The 15,927-nt window shown below is 39.3% G+C and overlaps 1 protein-coding gene and 1 long non-coding RNA gene across 8 annotated transcripts in view; one reads left to right on the top strand and one right to left on the bottom strand.

Moving 5' to 3' along the window:
• ANKRD44 (ankyrin repeat domain 44) overlaps positions 1-15,927 on the bottom strand; it is a 318,146-nt gene that overhangs the window by 4,947 nt on the left and 297,272 nt on the right. For 5 of the 7 annotated variants that reach the window (XM_059168514.1, XM_059168518.1, XM_059168517.1 and 2 more), the window contains exons 23-27: positions 8,934-9,017; positions 7,465-7,610; positions 6,943-7,025; positions 3,116-3,198; positions 1,814-1,905 (exon numbers count right to left, since the gene is read on the bottom strand). In XM_059168514.1, coding sequence (XP_059024497.1) covers positions 1,814-1,905; positions 3,116-3,198; positions 6,943-7,025; positions 7,465-7,610; positions 8,934-9,017 — 488 coding nt within the window. Of the gene's footprint in view, positions 1-828; positions 1,049-1,813; positions 1,906-3,115; positions 3,199-6,942; positions 7,026-7,464; positions 7,611-8,933; positions 9,018-15,927 lie in introns of those variants that run through there. The other 2 variants (XM_059168519.1, XM_059168521.1) reach the window with 1 other exon arrangement.
• LOC131827627 (uncharacterized) lies at positions 686-2,125 on the top strand. Its single transcript, XR_009352087.1, has 2 exons — positions 686-835; positions 1,829-2,125. It is a non-coding gene; the product is annotated as an uncharacterized LOC131827627 (long non-coding RNA).

The raw sequence follows: 15,927 nt of genomic DNA, 5'->3' as shown, positions 1-15,927 counted from the left end.
TTTCTTGCTTTACGTGTGTTTATATAAAGTATGTACCCATGAACTCGTTCTAGGGAAATGGAATCATTGGAGCAGATCAGACAGGAAAGCACTGGCTGTTTGCGATTTAAAACTTACTATCATTTAAGAGAAATTTAACAGAATTTTTAAAAATAGCAACACCAACCAACCAAAGTCGCCCAACAATGATTAGTGTGGGAAAATGGTTCTGGAGTCCTGTCATTCTCCACCATTTAGACTTGATGGGTCCCATCCGGAAGAGAAAACTAACTTAACACGTGCAGGGGGAGGTAGATACATTCTGTGACTTAATTACCGCCCTTATCCAACCTTCATTCCACTGACCTGAAAGGGTCAGCCTATGCCCTCCACCCGCAGATTTCCTATTACGCTTCCCTTATTTATTCAGAGCTAGTGGCTAGTGTGATAAAACTCCACATTTCGTCAACTCCTATCAACATTGGAGAGTTTCTGCCCCTTCCCCAGCCCCCAACAGATCGTTCCTCTCTGCAGCATGGAACCAAGTAAGAACAGACAGGAATCTGAACCTTCCGTCCCATGCAAGTCCCGGAGGAGTAAAGGATTTATGAGTGTCGTGCTGGACAGAACTGCCTCAGACTGTTCCCAGGCCTCTGGGATGCAAGTGAGCTCCAGAAAGGCCTCAGCTCCACTGATCCAGGGCTCTCGTTCCTAAGATTGCTGTTGGCAGGGGAAGCCTCAGATGCAGCAGGCTTACCACGGAGAAAGACACGACTGATTTCTTTTGAGCTCTCTGGGCCATTTTGAAGAAAAAACTGTGTACTTCTGCATGCCAACCCTAAGCTACATAATAGTGGTAAGGGGGCGAGGGAAAGGAAGGAGGGACAACCGAGGAGAGGAGGCGACAGGGAACTTTCTGCACCTCCTAGATGAGTCAGGCTGGGGACGGAGGGGGGTACATGCTAGGATAAACGGGGCTGCAAAACAAAAGCTAGTAGGAATTAGCTAATGATGTCATATGGCTAATGCTTACTTCTGAGAAACAGGCATGGGCTGCTAGTTCCAATACCTGTAATAAGCATTAATTGAGTTGTGTTAATGATAATACTTTAATTAAATGCCACAATTAATGACACATTGAAAAAATTACATCATTCATAAATATCCAGAAATTCGTCTTTCACTCCCCATGGTTAATAGGTATTGTGCTTAAAATGGTATTTCACATAATTCTGTTATTCATTCACTTTCCAAGGAAGCAGAGTAGAAAGCTTCTGTTGAGAGTTCATTTAGAAAAGGAATGTTACAGAGATCAGGAGAAGCTTTCAAGCCTAGAAAGTCATTCAAAAATTGTACTCATGCTCCCCAAATATCCTTACTGAGAATATGAGTTTTGATCTGTTCTTTAAAAAGAAAAAAAAAGTTTGATCTCAGAATGAACTGAAATACAAAGACCTCGGTCTTTCTCGGAGCCCTTGAGCATGCACTAATGCCATGTGTGGTCTCTAACTCTCCAGCGCACGCAGTTAGAATTCTGAATGCCCGTCTGCCAGCTTTTCAGTGTGTCCAAAAGGGCTGAGCTGCCACGCTGAGGGGTTAGAGAGGAGCTGCTGGTGTCACATGCAGAATGGAAGGCACTGGTGGGCTGTGCATGGATCACGTGTTTTACAAAGACAGACAGGACAGACTATCCCTGTTGGATGTCTCACACACAGAAACTGCCAAGGGGGAGAGAATTCTTACTGCCTTTTTAATGAGCACCTATCATCCTCACTTCCCCCGGCTTCACAGCACAGGGAAGGCACCTGCGCAACTGCTTACCGTTCCCACTTACCGTTTTCATCCACAGCGAGTACACAGGCCCCTTTGGCCAACAGCTCCTCAACCACCACCTTCAAGCCATTTCGTGCAGCAACGTGGAGAGGTCTGAAAGAAGACAGCAGCCAACGTCAACTGGGATACAGATTTGTGTGAGAACGTGTCATTGTGGGGAGCTGCATTGCCAAAAGGAAGAAAATGCTTAAGAAAATACTTAATAAATATAATATATATAAATATAAAGTATATTTATATATAAATATAAAATAAATACTTAAGAAAATACGCGCATATTACTTTTTTAAAATAAAAATATTTGTCGACCAGATCTTTTCCAGGTGTTAACCTTTAACTCTTTTTCCATGTCGGCCCAGATTTCTCTGCAGATATGACAAATATTCTGGATCTCAAATGACCTCAATGACAGTAAACAGGAAGCCAGAAAAGGAACGTAAGCTCTAGCTTGCTTTCTACCTTCCTTTCTACTTCAGCATTTGAGTCACTGTTTCACACGGTACATCAAGATGACTGGTATTAATATCACCCATATATATTTATCTTAAACCTCCCTGTTATTACTAAATGTACTAAATGATATTTTGTTGAATTTAGAATACCTTAAAGAATAATGTCAAACCCAGTATATTCATTTCTGCTATACACTTCTTAAGAAACTTAACGGGAAAAAAAATCCCAATATTCCTTTGCCCTTAAATGTAGGTAATTTCCTAAAATGGGAAATGAATCAGATTTAGGTCTTTCATGCTGAGGAGTACACTGAACTATATTAAAATATAACGAAGACAAACTGCTTAGAAACTCTTCAAATGTATTCTGAGAACATGATTTATAAAACTGTCATTTTCCAGTAAGAACACATAATGCTAATATATTATATTACAAAATTCCATGAAGGCATAACAAAATAAAGATTCTAACTAAAAATGTCTAGCTTGGTGTGCCTGGGTGGCTCAGTAGGTTAAAGCCTCTGCTTTCAGTTCAGGTCATGATCCCAGGGTCCTGGGATAGAGCCCCGCATCTGGCTTTCTGCTCAGCGGGGAGCCTGCTACCTCCTCTCTCTCTGGCTGCCTCTCTGCCTACTTGTGATCTCTGTCAAATAAATAAATAAATAAAATCTTAAAAAAAAAATGTCTAGCTTGGTCAGCATTTGTAGGTATGTGACTCTAAACTTCGTGAAGGGGAAGCCAGGTCTGTGTTTTTCACCACTGTATTCTCTGGTACACAGGATACTCTAAATATTTACCAAATCAACGACTATGAATCTGGGTCCAAATCAAACTTTAGAAGTCACACTTACGTCTGCAGTGCATTATTTTTTGCATTAATAAGGCTCTCATCTTGTATCTTGTCAAGTATTAACAAGGCACATTTTTCATGACCCTAATGAAGAAAAAAAAATGGTAAGAAACACGGGACAGAAACAGAGAAAGGCTCCTGAAAAATTACTTCATTGGGCTTTAAATTTAAACTGAACATCATTTGCCTAAAAACATTTTATAAGGCAACTTTCTGAGTAATTCCTTTTTCTTCTAAAAAGCAAATGGTTAAAGGACCCTAGACTCTTAAAGATTCTAGGTAAGGTCTTAGGACTTGAATAATGTAAACTTGATCTAAAATATTAATATAGTGGGGCACCTGGGTGGCTCAGTCGGTTAAGCGGCTGCCTTCCACTCAGGGCATGATCCCAGAGTCCTGGGATCCAGGCCCACATAGGGCTTCTTGCTGGGCGGGAAGCCTGCTTCTCCCTCTCCCACTCCTCCTGCTTGTGTTCCCTCTCTCACATTCTCTCTCTCTATCAGATAAATAAAGTGAAATCTTTAAAAAATATATATTAATATTTCGAAGATCACTGCAGCAGTACTGTTGAGAGAGCTGAGGCAGAAGCTAGCTCAGCAAAGCCAACTGGCAAACAGAGAGGAGAATTAGAAGCAGCCTTTTACATCCATCAGCGCTACTTTTTAAACATATGTCAAGTCTCATCTCCTTCCTCAAGCCTTCACTGACCACTTCAGGGACCCATCTACCCTTGAAATCTCCATGATGTCTGTTATCAGTATCACTTATCACTGTGTACTGCTTCATGCTGGAAAACGACTGTCAGGAAAGCTCCTTCTTTTCTTCCTCAATCAGGGCAAGATACCTGCTTGTATCTTAAAGGAGATGGTTGATAATTAAAAAAAAAATTAACTGGAAAGTCTAGAGACCCTTCTACGATTTCAGGTCTATGCCCTGGTTTCCTTAACTTTGATCCTCAAAGTGTGGTGCACAGACCAGCAACCTGGGAGTCAGAAACGTTGAATCTCAGGCCCCACTCTAGACCTGCATTTTGACAAGAGCCTCTGGTGATTCCTTTTGCATAATCAAGTTTGAAGAGCACTGAACTTCTCTTCCTGAAAACACTACACTTTGAAATAAACTTCATGAAATGGAGCCCTTTCTGGGGTTTCCACGGGCTTCCCAGAGCAAGAAGTGAGAAAGTACAACGGCTGAAAGGAACAGCCAAAGCATCTGGTACCACAGAGGACACCTTTAACACCATTACCATGTTGACGCCAACCACTACCACTGGTGTTAACTACAGTCACACACTATAACGCCTTTATAAGGAAGCCCCAGAAATGTCCATGGAGTTGTCATTCTCACGCACTGCCGGTGGAGAGTAAATGGTTGTGATCTTATGAGAGGTACATTTGGGCTGAAAAATCTTCACAGCTATAGACTCAATGGTTTTACATTTAGGAATCTATCTTAAAGGAACAAGTAAGAATTCTTAAAAAAAAAAAAATTCTCTACAATTAGCACCACCTATAGTAGCATATGTTTGAAAACAAGCAAATGTCTAACCATTGAGGATGGTTGGAATAAAGGATGGCACATTCTTAAGGTAGAATACCATACGTTTTCTAAAACGTGATACAATTTGATATCTAAAAGAAAGATATTCATGGGGTGTGTGGGGGACTCTGTCCATTAAGCATCGAACTCTTGATTTCGGCTCAGGTAATGAGCTCACGGGCTTCAGCAGGGGGTCTGCTTCAAGACTCTCTCCCTTTGCCCTTCCCCCAGCTCTCTCTGTCTCTCTAAAATAAATAAGTCTTTAAAAAAAGCTTCATAAAATACAATTCAGGAACAAAAGCAGGTTTTAAGGTTTTAAAACATGATCTTGTTTTTGTAAAATTGTGTATATTTATATACCATTTATCTTTTACAGAAGCAGGAATCTTGAGCTACATGTGAACACAATGCTCTTAAAAAAAGAAAAGAAAAACAAAAAAGCTCGAACACATTCCTTGCATTGAACTGTGGACCAGGAAAAAAAGGGCAAAGGGTAGAAATGCACACGAATGCACTTATTTGCCTCCGAGGAGAGTATTTTTGGGGCTGTGTTATAAATTACAATGTCTTCAAAGGGAACAAAATGAAAACAAGTGGACCTGGTTGTATTTAAGAAGCCACATAACTAAGGTCCTAACCTGTGTTTAAACCCAAGTTGATGTGGAATTTTGATCGGAATGGCATTAAAAGTATAGATTGCTCTAGGCAGAATAGACATTTTAACAATGTTTATTCTTCCGATCCAAGAGCATGGAACGGTCTTCCATCTTTTTGTGTCTTCTTCAATTTCTTTCATGAATGTTCTGTAGTTCCTCGAGTGCAGATCCTTTACCTCTTTGGTTAGGTTTATTCCCAGGTATCTTATGGTTCTTGGTGCTATAGTAAATGGAATCGATTCTCTAATTTCCCTTTCTGTATTTTCATTGTTAGTGTATAAGAAAGCCACTGATTTCTGCACATTTACTTTGTATCCTGCCACGTTGCTGAATTGCTATATGAGTAGTAGTTTGGGGGTGGAGTTTTTTGGGTTTTCCATATAAAGAATCATGTCATCTGTGAAGAGAGAGAGTTTGACTTCTTCATTGCCAATTTGGATACCTTTTATTTCTCTTTGTTGTCTGATTGCTGTTGCTAGGACTTCTAATACTATGTTGAACAAGAGTGGTGAAAGTGGGTATCCTTGTCGTGTTCCTGATCTCAACGGGAAGGCTGCAAGCTTTTTCCCATTTAGGATGATATTTGCTGTGGGTCTTTCATAGATAGATTTGATGAGGTTCAGAAATGTTCCCTCTATCCCCATACTTTGAAGTGTTTTAATCAGGAACGGATGATGGATTTTGTCAAATGCTTTTTCTGCATCAATTGAGAGGACCATGTGGTTCTTCTCTCTTCTCATATTAATTTGTTGTATCACATTGATTGATTTGCGAATGTTGAACCATCCTTGTAGCCCAGGGATGAATCCCACCTGACCATGGTGATAATCTTTTTAATGTGCTGTTGGATCCTGTTGGCTAGGATCTTGTTGAGAATCTTAGCATCCATATTCATCAGTGATATTGGTCTAAAATTCTCCTTTTTGGTAGGGTCTTGGCCTGGTTTGGGAATCAGGGTAATGCTGGCTTCATAAAAAGAGTCTGAAAGTTTTCTTTCTGCTCCAATTTTTTGAAACAGCTTCGGGAGAATAGGTGTTATTTCTTCTTTGAAAATTTGGTAGAATTCCTCAGGGAATCCGTCAGGTCCTGGGCTCTTATTTTTTGGGAGGTTTTTGATCACTGCTTCAATCTTGTTATTAGATATCGGTCTGTTCAGGTTGTCGATTTCTTCCTGGTTCAATTTTGGGAGTTTATAGTTTTCGAGGAATGCATCCATTTCATCTAGGTTGATAAGCTTATTGGCATATAACTGTTGATAATAACTTCTGATGATTGTTTCTACTTCCTTGGTCTTAGATGTGATCTCTCCCTTTTCATTCATAATTTTATGAATTTGGGCTTTCTCTCTGATGTGGTACTACACCCCCTAGAGACAGAGGGAGTGACAACATCAGGAGACAGACTGCGTAAGAATGGAGGTGGCCAATGCCCTGGAAAGCATATTCTCGTCAACCCCTATGTGGGTCTGCCCTGTGGCTTCTTCCCCTTCCATCCTGCTGACAGTGGACAACACCCTGAGAAAACGCACATCTTACGAGCCATGGTACACACTTCTGAGATAGCATTTAAGTGGTTTAACGGTATGAGTATGATTACAACCCGAAGTAACACTGTTTCAAATTCATTTACATACTTTGCTACTAGCCAGATGTAAGGATGTATTCAAGTCTTTATCCTTGACAGTCAGATCAGCCAGGGCACTGTTCACCAAAATATCTACAGAAAAAGCCAAAAGAGAGTTACTTGGGTGACATGCTAATTACAATAACACATTCAAATTAGTATGGACACATCATCATAGCTGATGTTTTTAAAGAGAAAAAGGAAAAATGTATTGCCCTATTGTTCTGTTGAAATCCAAGGTCTACAGACATTCATTGTAATCATCTTTGTAGCTTTGTTATTTCCAGGTAAAATAATTCTGTAGCTGTATTTGGTCTCTCAATGTTGAGTTCTTTTATTGTTCAAAGACAAGGTCCACCAGTTATCAAGTAACAGGGGACTGAAGACAATTAGCAAGTAGAATTGAGTGGCTTAAATAAAACGTTGGCCTTCTTTACATGCATATACCAAGACACTAACTGGTTTCTTGGTTTTACAAAGTTACTGCGGTTGGGTTGGGCCTGAGCACAAAGCCCGCCAGCCGAGCACATACCCACAGCGCCTGCCTGCCCGTTCTCGGCCGCCATCATCAGTGCTGTTTTCCCTGAATTATCTGCTGCATTCACTTCTGCATTGTGTCTCAGAAGAAGCTGCAAGCACTCCACGTGGTCAGCGAATGCCGCCGCATGCAGGGGTGTCCTGATGATGGAAAACAAATAGGATTCTAGCTCCCTTTAAACGCAACACTCTCTCTGTATACGCCTGAGAAACATGGGCACAGTGTCATCCCAGGGACTTAAAACTTCTCAGTTTACAGAAATAACAATTAGGCCTTCTCTCAAGTCCATTCTGTGTGGACACTGAACGGTCACCTATGTGAATGGCGCCCCCTAGATTTGGAGGGTGGCAGTGGTGGCCCTGATAATAAAATCAGCATCTTTACTGATCCTTTGATGTTGAGTTCCAGTGACTTCTCATTTTTGATAAAGATATTTTCAGATTTGGAGTGCCTGTCTGGCTCAGTCGGTAGAGTACGTGACTCTTGAACTTGGGGTCGTGAGTTTGAGCCCCACACTGGCTGTAGAGATTACTTAAAAAGGATACTTTCAAAATTGAGCCTTAAATTTGCAGATAATTGGGTATTTAAATAATAAAAAAGTCTCCATTATCTAATATGGAGAGTTGATTTTTCTAAGAGATTGTATTATTTATCAAAATTAAAAATTAAATCTAAATTAAAAATTAAAAATTATAGAGGGCACGGATTGCATGGAGCACTGGGTGTGGTGAAAAAATAATGAATACTGTTTTTCTGAAAATAAATAAATCAATTTAATAAAAAAAAATAAATCTAAAACTTCATCTCCAAGACATACTTGGTCATGTGAACAGACACATAAAATACTAGGCTGTTTCATAGTAAAATATTAGAAACAACTAAATGTTCTATAAAAGAAGGCAGGCTGAATAAATGTCTGTCCATTCAATGAAGTGATATCCAGCTTTAAAAAGAATATGATAAATCTATATATTCTGGCATGAAAAGTTCTCCAAGATACACTAAAAGCAGAGCACTGCAATAGAATTCTCCTATTTGCATAAAAAGAACATGAGCATATATTTTCATATATGGTTATAGCTATGTACAGAAAATATTGGAGAGGATATAAAAATTTTAAAAGAATAGTTTAAGGTAGTTTTCTAGATGGAAGAAAAGACTAAGAGTAATTTCTCCTAATTATATACCCTTTATTATATTTAAATTTTAAAAGCCATGCTTTTAGAGGTGCCTGGCTGGTTCACGAGGTAGAGCATGTGACTCTTGATCTCAGGGTTTTAAGTTTGAGCCCCATGTTGGGTATAGAGATTACGGAAACAAAATAATTAAAAAAAAAAAATAAAAACCATGCTTTTATGTTACTTTTTCAATTAAAAAGTAACAAGTGTTTGGCTACTTTGCAACCACAAAGCAGAGACTAAGACTGATCAAGACAAGAAGCCTGCCACCTTAGGGTCACTTACCTGCCTTTGTCATCTCTGCAATTGACAATACTGGCATCTATGGCCCCGAGAAGCAATGATGCACAATTCTCATGATCATTTATTCTAAAATGAAAATAGATTTTACATTAAAAAATTTAACATTAAAAAAAAATTATATATGCCCTCCTACTCCATCTTCCCAGGCACCGTATATTTAACAATCAGACACATTAAAAAATGTCTGGTGCAAATCTCTGTGCTTTCTGTTCTGTTCAAATAATTCAAGGAGACAATTTAGGTCCTACAGATAAACTTCACTTAACGTTTCCTGAGGCAGGCAGTCTCACTCTCAGGAGTCCTTCTGAACCGTTTTAGTGACGAGGTGGGATTTGAAGTTGACTCCTCACAGCCTAGAGGAGCGGACACGGAGACAAAGTACTTGCCGAACCCTCTGAGTCCACTGTTCCTCTTGCTGCCAAGGGCTAAGGGTGGGTCACTCTTGGATTTGAGGTCTGCCTCCTTGTGTGTAACTCTCTAAGCCAAACAAACTTTTTCCAAAACTTTTTAAGGGAAAGTTCCCAGAAAGATTATGTGATGCAGGAAAGGCTCTGGGACAGCTAGAGTGGGAATCCACAACAATAGCAGACTAACAGGGACCTTTAGGTCAGCCCACAGCGTAAGCCATTGGGAGATTTGTAAATGAAGACAAAACCACAGACTGTTTTGACCCATAGCACATTAATGTCTATATAGGGAAGAGCTGAACTCTTAAAAGCCATTTGGGTGTCCACCCTGGTAAAGAAAGCTTGTGAAGAGTAAACGATCTATAGTTAATGAGAACCTCGGAAGGCAAAGCCACAAAATGGATGGGCGTGGGTTGAGCACTTAAAAGCCGTTAGAGTGCTCGCCACAGACATCTAAGACTCCCACCATAGAATAAGTCAGTTACGGAACAGGTTAGACTGACAGTGGGTCACTCGCCAACCTCAAGAAAATTTCCATGCAACAAGGTACACTGAATCCCAACACCACACAGATCCCAAACCCAGTGGCACATCTCTTTCAGGTATTAATTTGGCTCCAAGAGACTCAAGCCTTCGCTAAAAAAACGAGATCCTCGAGTTTCAGAGAACAGAGCATTCTGCCTCCCAGAACACTTGCTTATTTTATGTCCACAAACCGTGGCTGCCATAGTTATCTACAAAAATGGCAAAATCTTACTTACACGACCCAGAACTACAATGACCAGCATGGGGAATATTCCAGTTAGATAAGATCATTCATTTAAGAACTACACTTGAAAGCAAGGGTTCCCAAATCAACAAACAGAATGGGATACCTATTGTGACTGGTATGCAGAAGCTTCCAAAAAGCTTCAAGCTTCCAAAACAGCTTCACTGAAAGGTCCACTGCCAAGGCTAATGAAAAACTAAAGACACAAGAGGTACCTAAAACAAAGAGTGTTAAGACTGAAATGACTCCTGCTGCTGCCCTCTATCCTTCTTTACCTCAGTGCTCACAGTCTAGGAATTCTCTACCTGAATTTCTACTGCGAAGGGGCGACAGGGTCAGAAACAAGTCTTTGCAAAGTTAATGGCTTTATTGCTGCAACGGCTCCAAGGCCAGAAACCCCAAACCACACCTAGGCTTCCCTCATTGCACCATCATCAAAACACTGACTCAGAAACTGGTGTCTCATTTGCAATCCATCAGGACACTGGAAGAAAGATTGTCCTAGAAGGTTTTGTGCAAATCCTCTGATAGCGGCTCAAATGCCCCCACATATACCCTCAAAGAAGGGCCCCTGTAAGGACCCCTTCCGGTGTTGACGAGACACCAAACAATTCTCCAATCAACTGCTACCAGTTATTCTAACAATTAAGGGGAAGTAAAATTAAAATTAATAGAAAATTCTTGCCAAATTCTGGTAGATGCCAGGACACGACTCTCTACTTTAAACGCCACTGACTCCAGAGCCTGCATTTTGGGACCTGGGAAAACCAGCAGGGTTGGGCAAATGGTGAGAATTCTCACCAGATTCAGCTTTCCTGGTCTCTCTGGCGGCTGGTCAAGGGGGGAAGGTATAATTTCGTGTTGTCCCTTCTTTTCCAAATTCAGACTCTTGTTTATTTGGTTGTGAGAGAGCCACTGGTTACTGATCCTTTTCTCTCCCAGGGACTGCTATGGCCTTGTTGGTCCTAAATCCTTCTTTCTTTTGACTTTCTTGGAGAAGTAGCTCTGGATCTTGGGAAAGCAGCATCTTTTGCACCATCTTTGAGGGGATCTTGCATTCATGGGTTGTTCAGTGATGCCAGGAATAGGTATTGTTCATCCTGGCTGAATCCGGGCAAGATACTGAAAGGCCTTTTTTTCCCCTTCTTTTTTTAAAGTAGCTTTACCATTGGTCAGAAGTTGGCCAAATAGGCAGCTGGTATTCAGAGTCTAATTGTGACTTTCTTTAGGCCTTCCCCGTAAGCTAAAATGAAGCTATGTATGGGGTGAGGGGTAGGGACTGGGGGGCATTCTAAAGACAAACAGCTCTAAATCTAGAACAAAGGAATCGTTTGATTTCTACCTCAGTTGAAGGAAGATCTTCTCCTTGATACAAAGAAGAAAATTAAAGAGAATGTCATTGGATGAACAGGTCAGGCCCCCTTTCTTTGAGGAATTAAAATCAACTCTCTTTGCCTTGCAAACTGAGTTTTTAAAGAACAGAAAAAGCTTGCTTATCTGTTTTACCAATCCAAAACCTCTCTTACTCATCTCAAAAGGCTTATAGGTATTGGAAAATCCCTCTTGGAGGATCTTGCTTTCCTTCCTTGTGCCTTTGAGCTCTACCTGGTCTTCTCCAGGAACTCCTTTCCAGGCCCTCTCTTTGAAATGCACATTTCAGAGAGATAACTGCTATCAGAAAAAAGGAGGAAAAAAAATAAAGGGTATTTGGAAACTAGGGAAATAAAAAATCTTAAGTCTTGATGGGCACTGGGTAATGTATGGAATTGTTGAATCGCTATATTGTACACATGAAATGAATATAACACTGTATGTTAACTAACTGGCATATGAATAAAAACTTAAGGGCACCTGGCCGGCTCAGTCAGTGGAGCATGCCACTCTTGATCTCAGGGTCTTGAGTTCAAGCCCCACACCAGGCACAGAATTTACTTTAAATAAAACTTAAAAACAACCCCCCCCAAACCAACATTATATATTAACTATACTGGAATTAAAAAAAAAATTAAAAAATCTCAAGTTTTCTCAATATTAGTAGAAAGTTTAAGCCATCTGAGCAGATAACCTTCACCTATTCCATTTGCTAGAAACACAATCTGGATCTGTGCTTTTGTTTTGTTTTTTAAATAAACTAGGTTAAATTTTGCATTATCATACCTGCTTAAAGCCTAAAATTTAAAAACAAAAGTTATGTAAGACTGATGATTCACAGACCTATACCCCTGAAACAAATAAATATATTATATGTAAATAAAAAAAAGGAAAAAGGAAAAAAAGTTATTAAGATTTCTGTTCGTGTCCATCTATGTGTGTATGTATGTCTATGTACGTACATTATGTTGTTTTCTATCTCCAGATGGTATTGTCAAAATTAAGTCGTAAAGAGCTCTATTTAATTGGCTTAAAGAACATTAAGCACTTGGGGTGCCTGTCAGTTAAGCGGCTGATTCTTGGTTTCGGCTCAGGTCATGATCTCAGGGTTGTGAGTCTGAGCCCCTGCGTGGGGCTCCACTGGGTACGGGGCTTCCTCAAGATTCTCTCTCTCCCTCTCCCTGTGCCTCCTAATAAATAAAAATAAAATAAGATAATGAAAAGAGCACTTACATAAGTCATATATATTTTCAGAAATATAGAAACTGAGTTTCTATATTTGAGTTAAATGTTTTTCAGGTTCAAATGATCTGGGTTAATCTTTGGTAAACAAAGACTAGTTCTAGGTTAGTTGGTGTAATTAAAACGGGCATGTATTCAGAGTTATTAGCACTTATAATGCAGAGGTAAAACTTTTATTCTACCTAGGTTTACTAAAGGTCAAATAAGCTCATGTTATCACTGTTACAGAATTTGTCAATCAGAAAGATAATTTAAAATGATAGTTAGCTGTTTAAAATCTCAGAGTTTTCACGAGTGATCTAAACATAATCATTAAGAACAAGTAAATTAAATAGATATAAGTAAGGTAAAACTTTATAAGTAAACTTTTGACAACAATCATGCTTTATGGTATGTATACTTAAAAATAGTTTCCAAAATGTTTTTGGTAATGGGAAACCTCAGTTAAACTGAGATACTTTAAATGACGCATATTCATTGACTCCTGGATCATTTCCAATTAATATAAAACTCTGAAACATTATCACCGAACATAGATTTATCCACTTTTGGCTTCCTTTGACAGAGGAACTACAGATATTTGGCTCCATTAGTAAACGTGTTTTATAACACATTGAAATATGGATCATGAAGAAGAATGTACTCCTAGGAATTAGGAAGCTTATTTATGTGTTTGCTAATCCACAGAATGCTAATGGAACTGACAATTCACTAGTGCTTACCTCTTAGTTTTCACTAGTCATTAAGGATTCTAGGGGTTAAAAATTTTAATCAATTAAAACTATTTAGAAATAATAAGGATGACAGAAAATAGTTTTAAGAAAAATAGATAATAAAAGTAGAATGTATTTTTTTTTTTGGCTAAGGAAAGGTATGAAAGACATGGTTTTTGGTTTTTTATTTATTTATTTTTTTTGCTAAGAAAAAAGAGAAAGGAATTTTGTCTTAAAGTAAAATGATTATTTGTTGTTTTTTTCTGGAATGAGAAAGAGAGGGAAAACTTAGGACAAAATCTGAATGGATGTAAAAGCTCTGTGGAATGGATGTAAAACTCTGTGGAAAAGGAATCTAGGAAAAGGAATTCTCTGTGGTCAAGCTGGCGAAGATTGGAATGGATTTACTTAAGTTTAAAAAAATGAGTTTTAATATCAAAAGTACACTAGTGCAAAATTAGAATTTGGTTTTCTCTCTGTTAAAGGAACAAAGGTTTTTTTCCCCCTTAGATTATTGATCTGCTTTTAATAAGAAAATGTAAGTAAAGTTCTTCTGTTGCTTTTTAACCTCTTTTTAAAAAAAATTTTTAAAAAAATTTATTTAGGGATGCCTGGGTGGCTCAGTTGGTTAAGCCGCTGCCTTCGGCTCAGGTCATGATCCCAGAGTCCTGGGATCGAGTCCCACATCGGGTTCTCTGCTCAGCAGGGAGCCTGCTTCCTCCTCTCTCTCTGCCTGCCTCTCTGCCTACATGTAATCTCTCTGTCAAATAAATAAATAAATAATCTTAAAAAAAAAAAATTTATTTATGTGACAGATTGAGATCACAAGTAGGCAGCAAGGAAGAGAGAGAGAGGAGGAAGCAGGCTCCCCGCTGAGCAGAGAGCCGGATGTGGGACTCAGTCCCAGGATCATGACCTGAGCCAAAGGCGGAGGCTTTAACCCACTGAGCCACCCAGGCGCCCCTTTTATTAACCTCTTAAGTAACCCTCCTGAAAAGCAGAGATTCTGTGTCTTACCAAAATAATTTACTGTGCTTTAGGCTATCTTGCTCAATCTTTAATTTATTTTTATAAACTATTTTTATTTTTTATTTATAGTTTATATTTATTTTTATATTATAAATAAAAATATTTATATGTTTATTTATATTTTATTTATAAATTTTTAATGTATCCTTAATTACTTAAGAAAACCCAGTCTTCTTGGGGTGCCTGGGTGGCTCAGTGGGTTAAAGTCTCTGCCTTCAGCTCAGGTCACGATCTCAGGGTCCTGGGATCGAGTCCTGCATTGCGCTCTCTGCTCAGAGGGGAGCCTGCTTCCTCCCCTCTCTCTCTCTCTGCCTGCCTCTCTGCCTACCTGTGATCTCTGTCTGTCAAATAAATAAATGAAATCTTAAAAAAAAAAAAAAAAAAGGGAATCCCGGTCTTCTTAACACTAGAAGAGGTATGGAGGTTTTTGGTTTGTTTTTGAACCATTACCTAACTTTCTCTATTTATCTTTAATGTCCGTATCTGTATCACTTCAGTTGAATGGTTAACTAAACACTGTTGCACCGTGACCTATGATCCTATTTGACTAAGTATTTTAAAATCTTTTGATATTTTTGACAAGTAAATAAATGCATAAGTTGATCAACAGGACAACCGGCTTCAAGAAGTGTCCTCTCTGGGATTATTTTTAACTTCAGCAATTCTAGTTGGTTTGGCTCATGGGGACCCTGGGTCAGGCATGCCTGCAAACATTAGGAATACTTTTACTATTAATAATTATCTTCCTCATCTGTTCTCTCAAGGGTTCTGGATGAGTGGATGCAGCCATAAGCCAGGTAACATATGGTCTCCCTCCAACTAGAATGAAGATCCGACATCGTCTCCTGTGAACTAGAGACTGAGACCCAAAGAGACAATGGTAGCTGAGAATAACTTGCAACATCACCTTTGCCCAAACCTCTTGGTTGACCAGAGGTTGATCAAAGTGGGGAGGAAGAACTGCCAACTGATCCCACATGAACCTACTCAGTAGGCTGGGCACCACTGATCCTGGGAAACAACATCAGCAAAATACCCCTTACCTTTCAGGTTTCATGTTCTTGTAAATGTTAACCATCTAGTTAACTCATGAATAATTACCAAGTGATATGGGTGATGGCCCCATTCCTCTGAGACCTCAAATAAGGCCAGATACGTAACCCTAGTAATCAGGTATTCTTACTCCTTCTCTTCCCTGTTTCCTGTGATTTTGTGGAAACTTCCGGTTTTCTGCCTCACTCTGCAGTTCTCTGATCTCTTGCAAGTGGAAACTGTCTGCTTCATGAAGTGTAAAATAAAGTTGGTATCACTTGAAATGTCTTCTTTAATCATCTGAACAGTTCTAATGGCACACATACTGGAACCCCAGCATTTCTTCAGAACCCCTACATCCTGGAAGGAGTTTACTGCACACCACTTATGCAAGGGATCATGTTAGATTTTTG

The sequence above is a fragment of the Mustela lutreola genome, chromosome 3 (assembly GCF_030435805.1).
Source record: "Mustela lutreola isolate mMusLut2 chromosome 3, mMusLut2.pri, whole genome shotgun sequence".
Lineage (NCBI taxonomy): Eukaryota > Metazoa > Chordata > Mammalia > Carnivora > Mustelidae > Mustela > Mustela lutreola.
The sequence above is the reverse complement of the archived record's forward strand: the minus strand, read 5'-3'. Positions and strand labels throughout refer to the sequence as shown.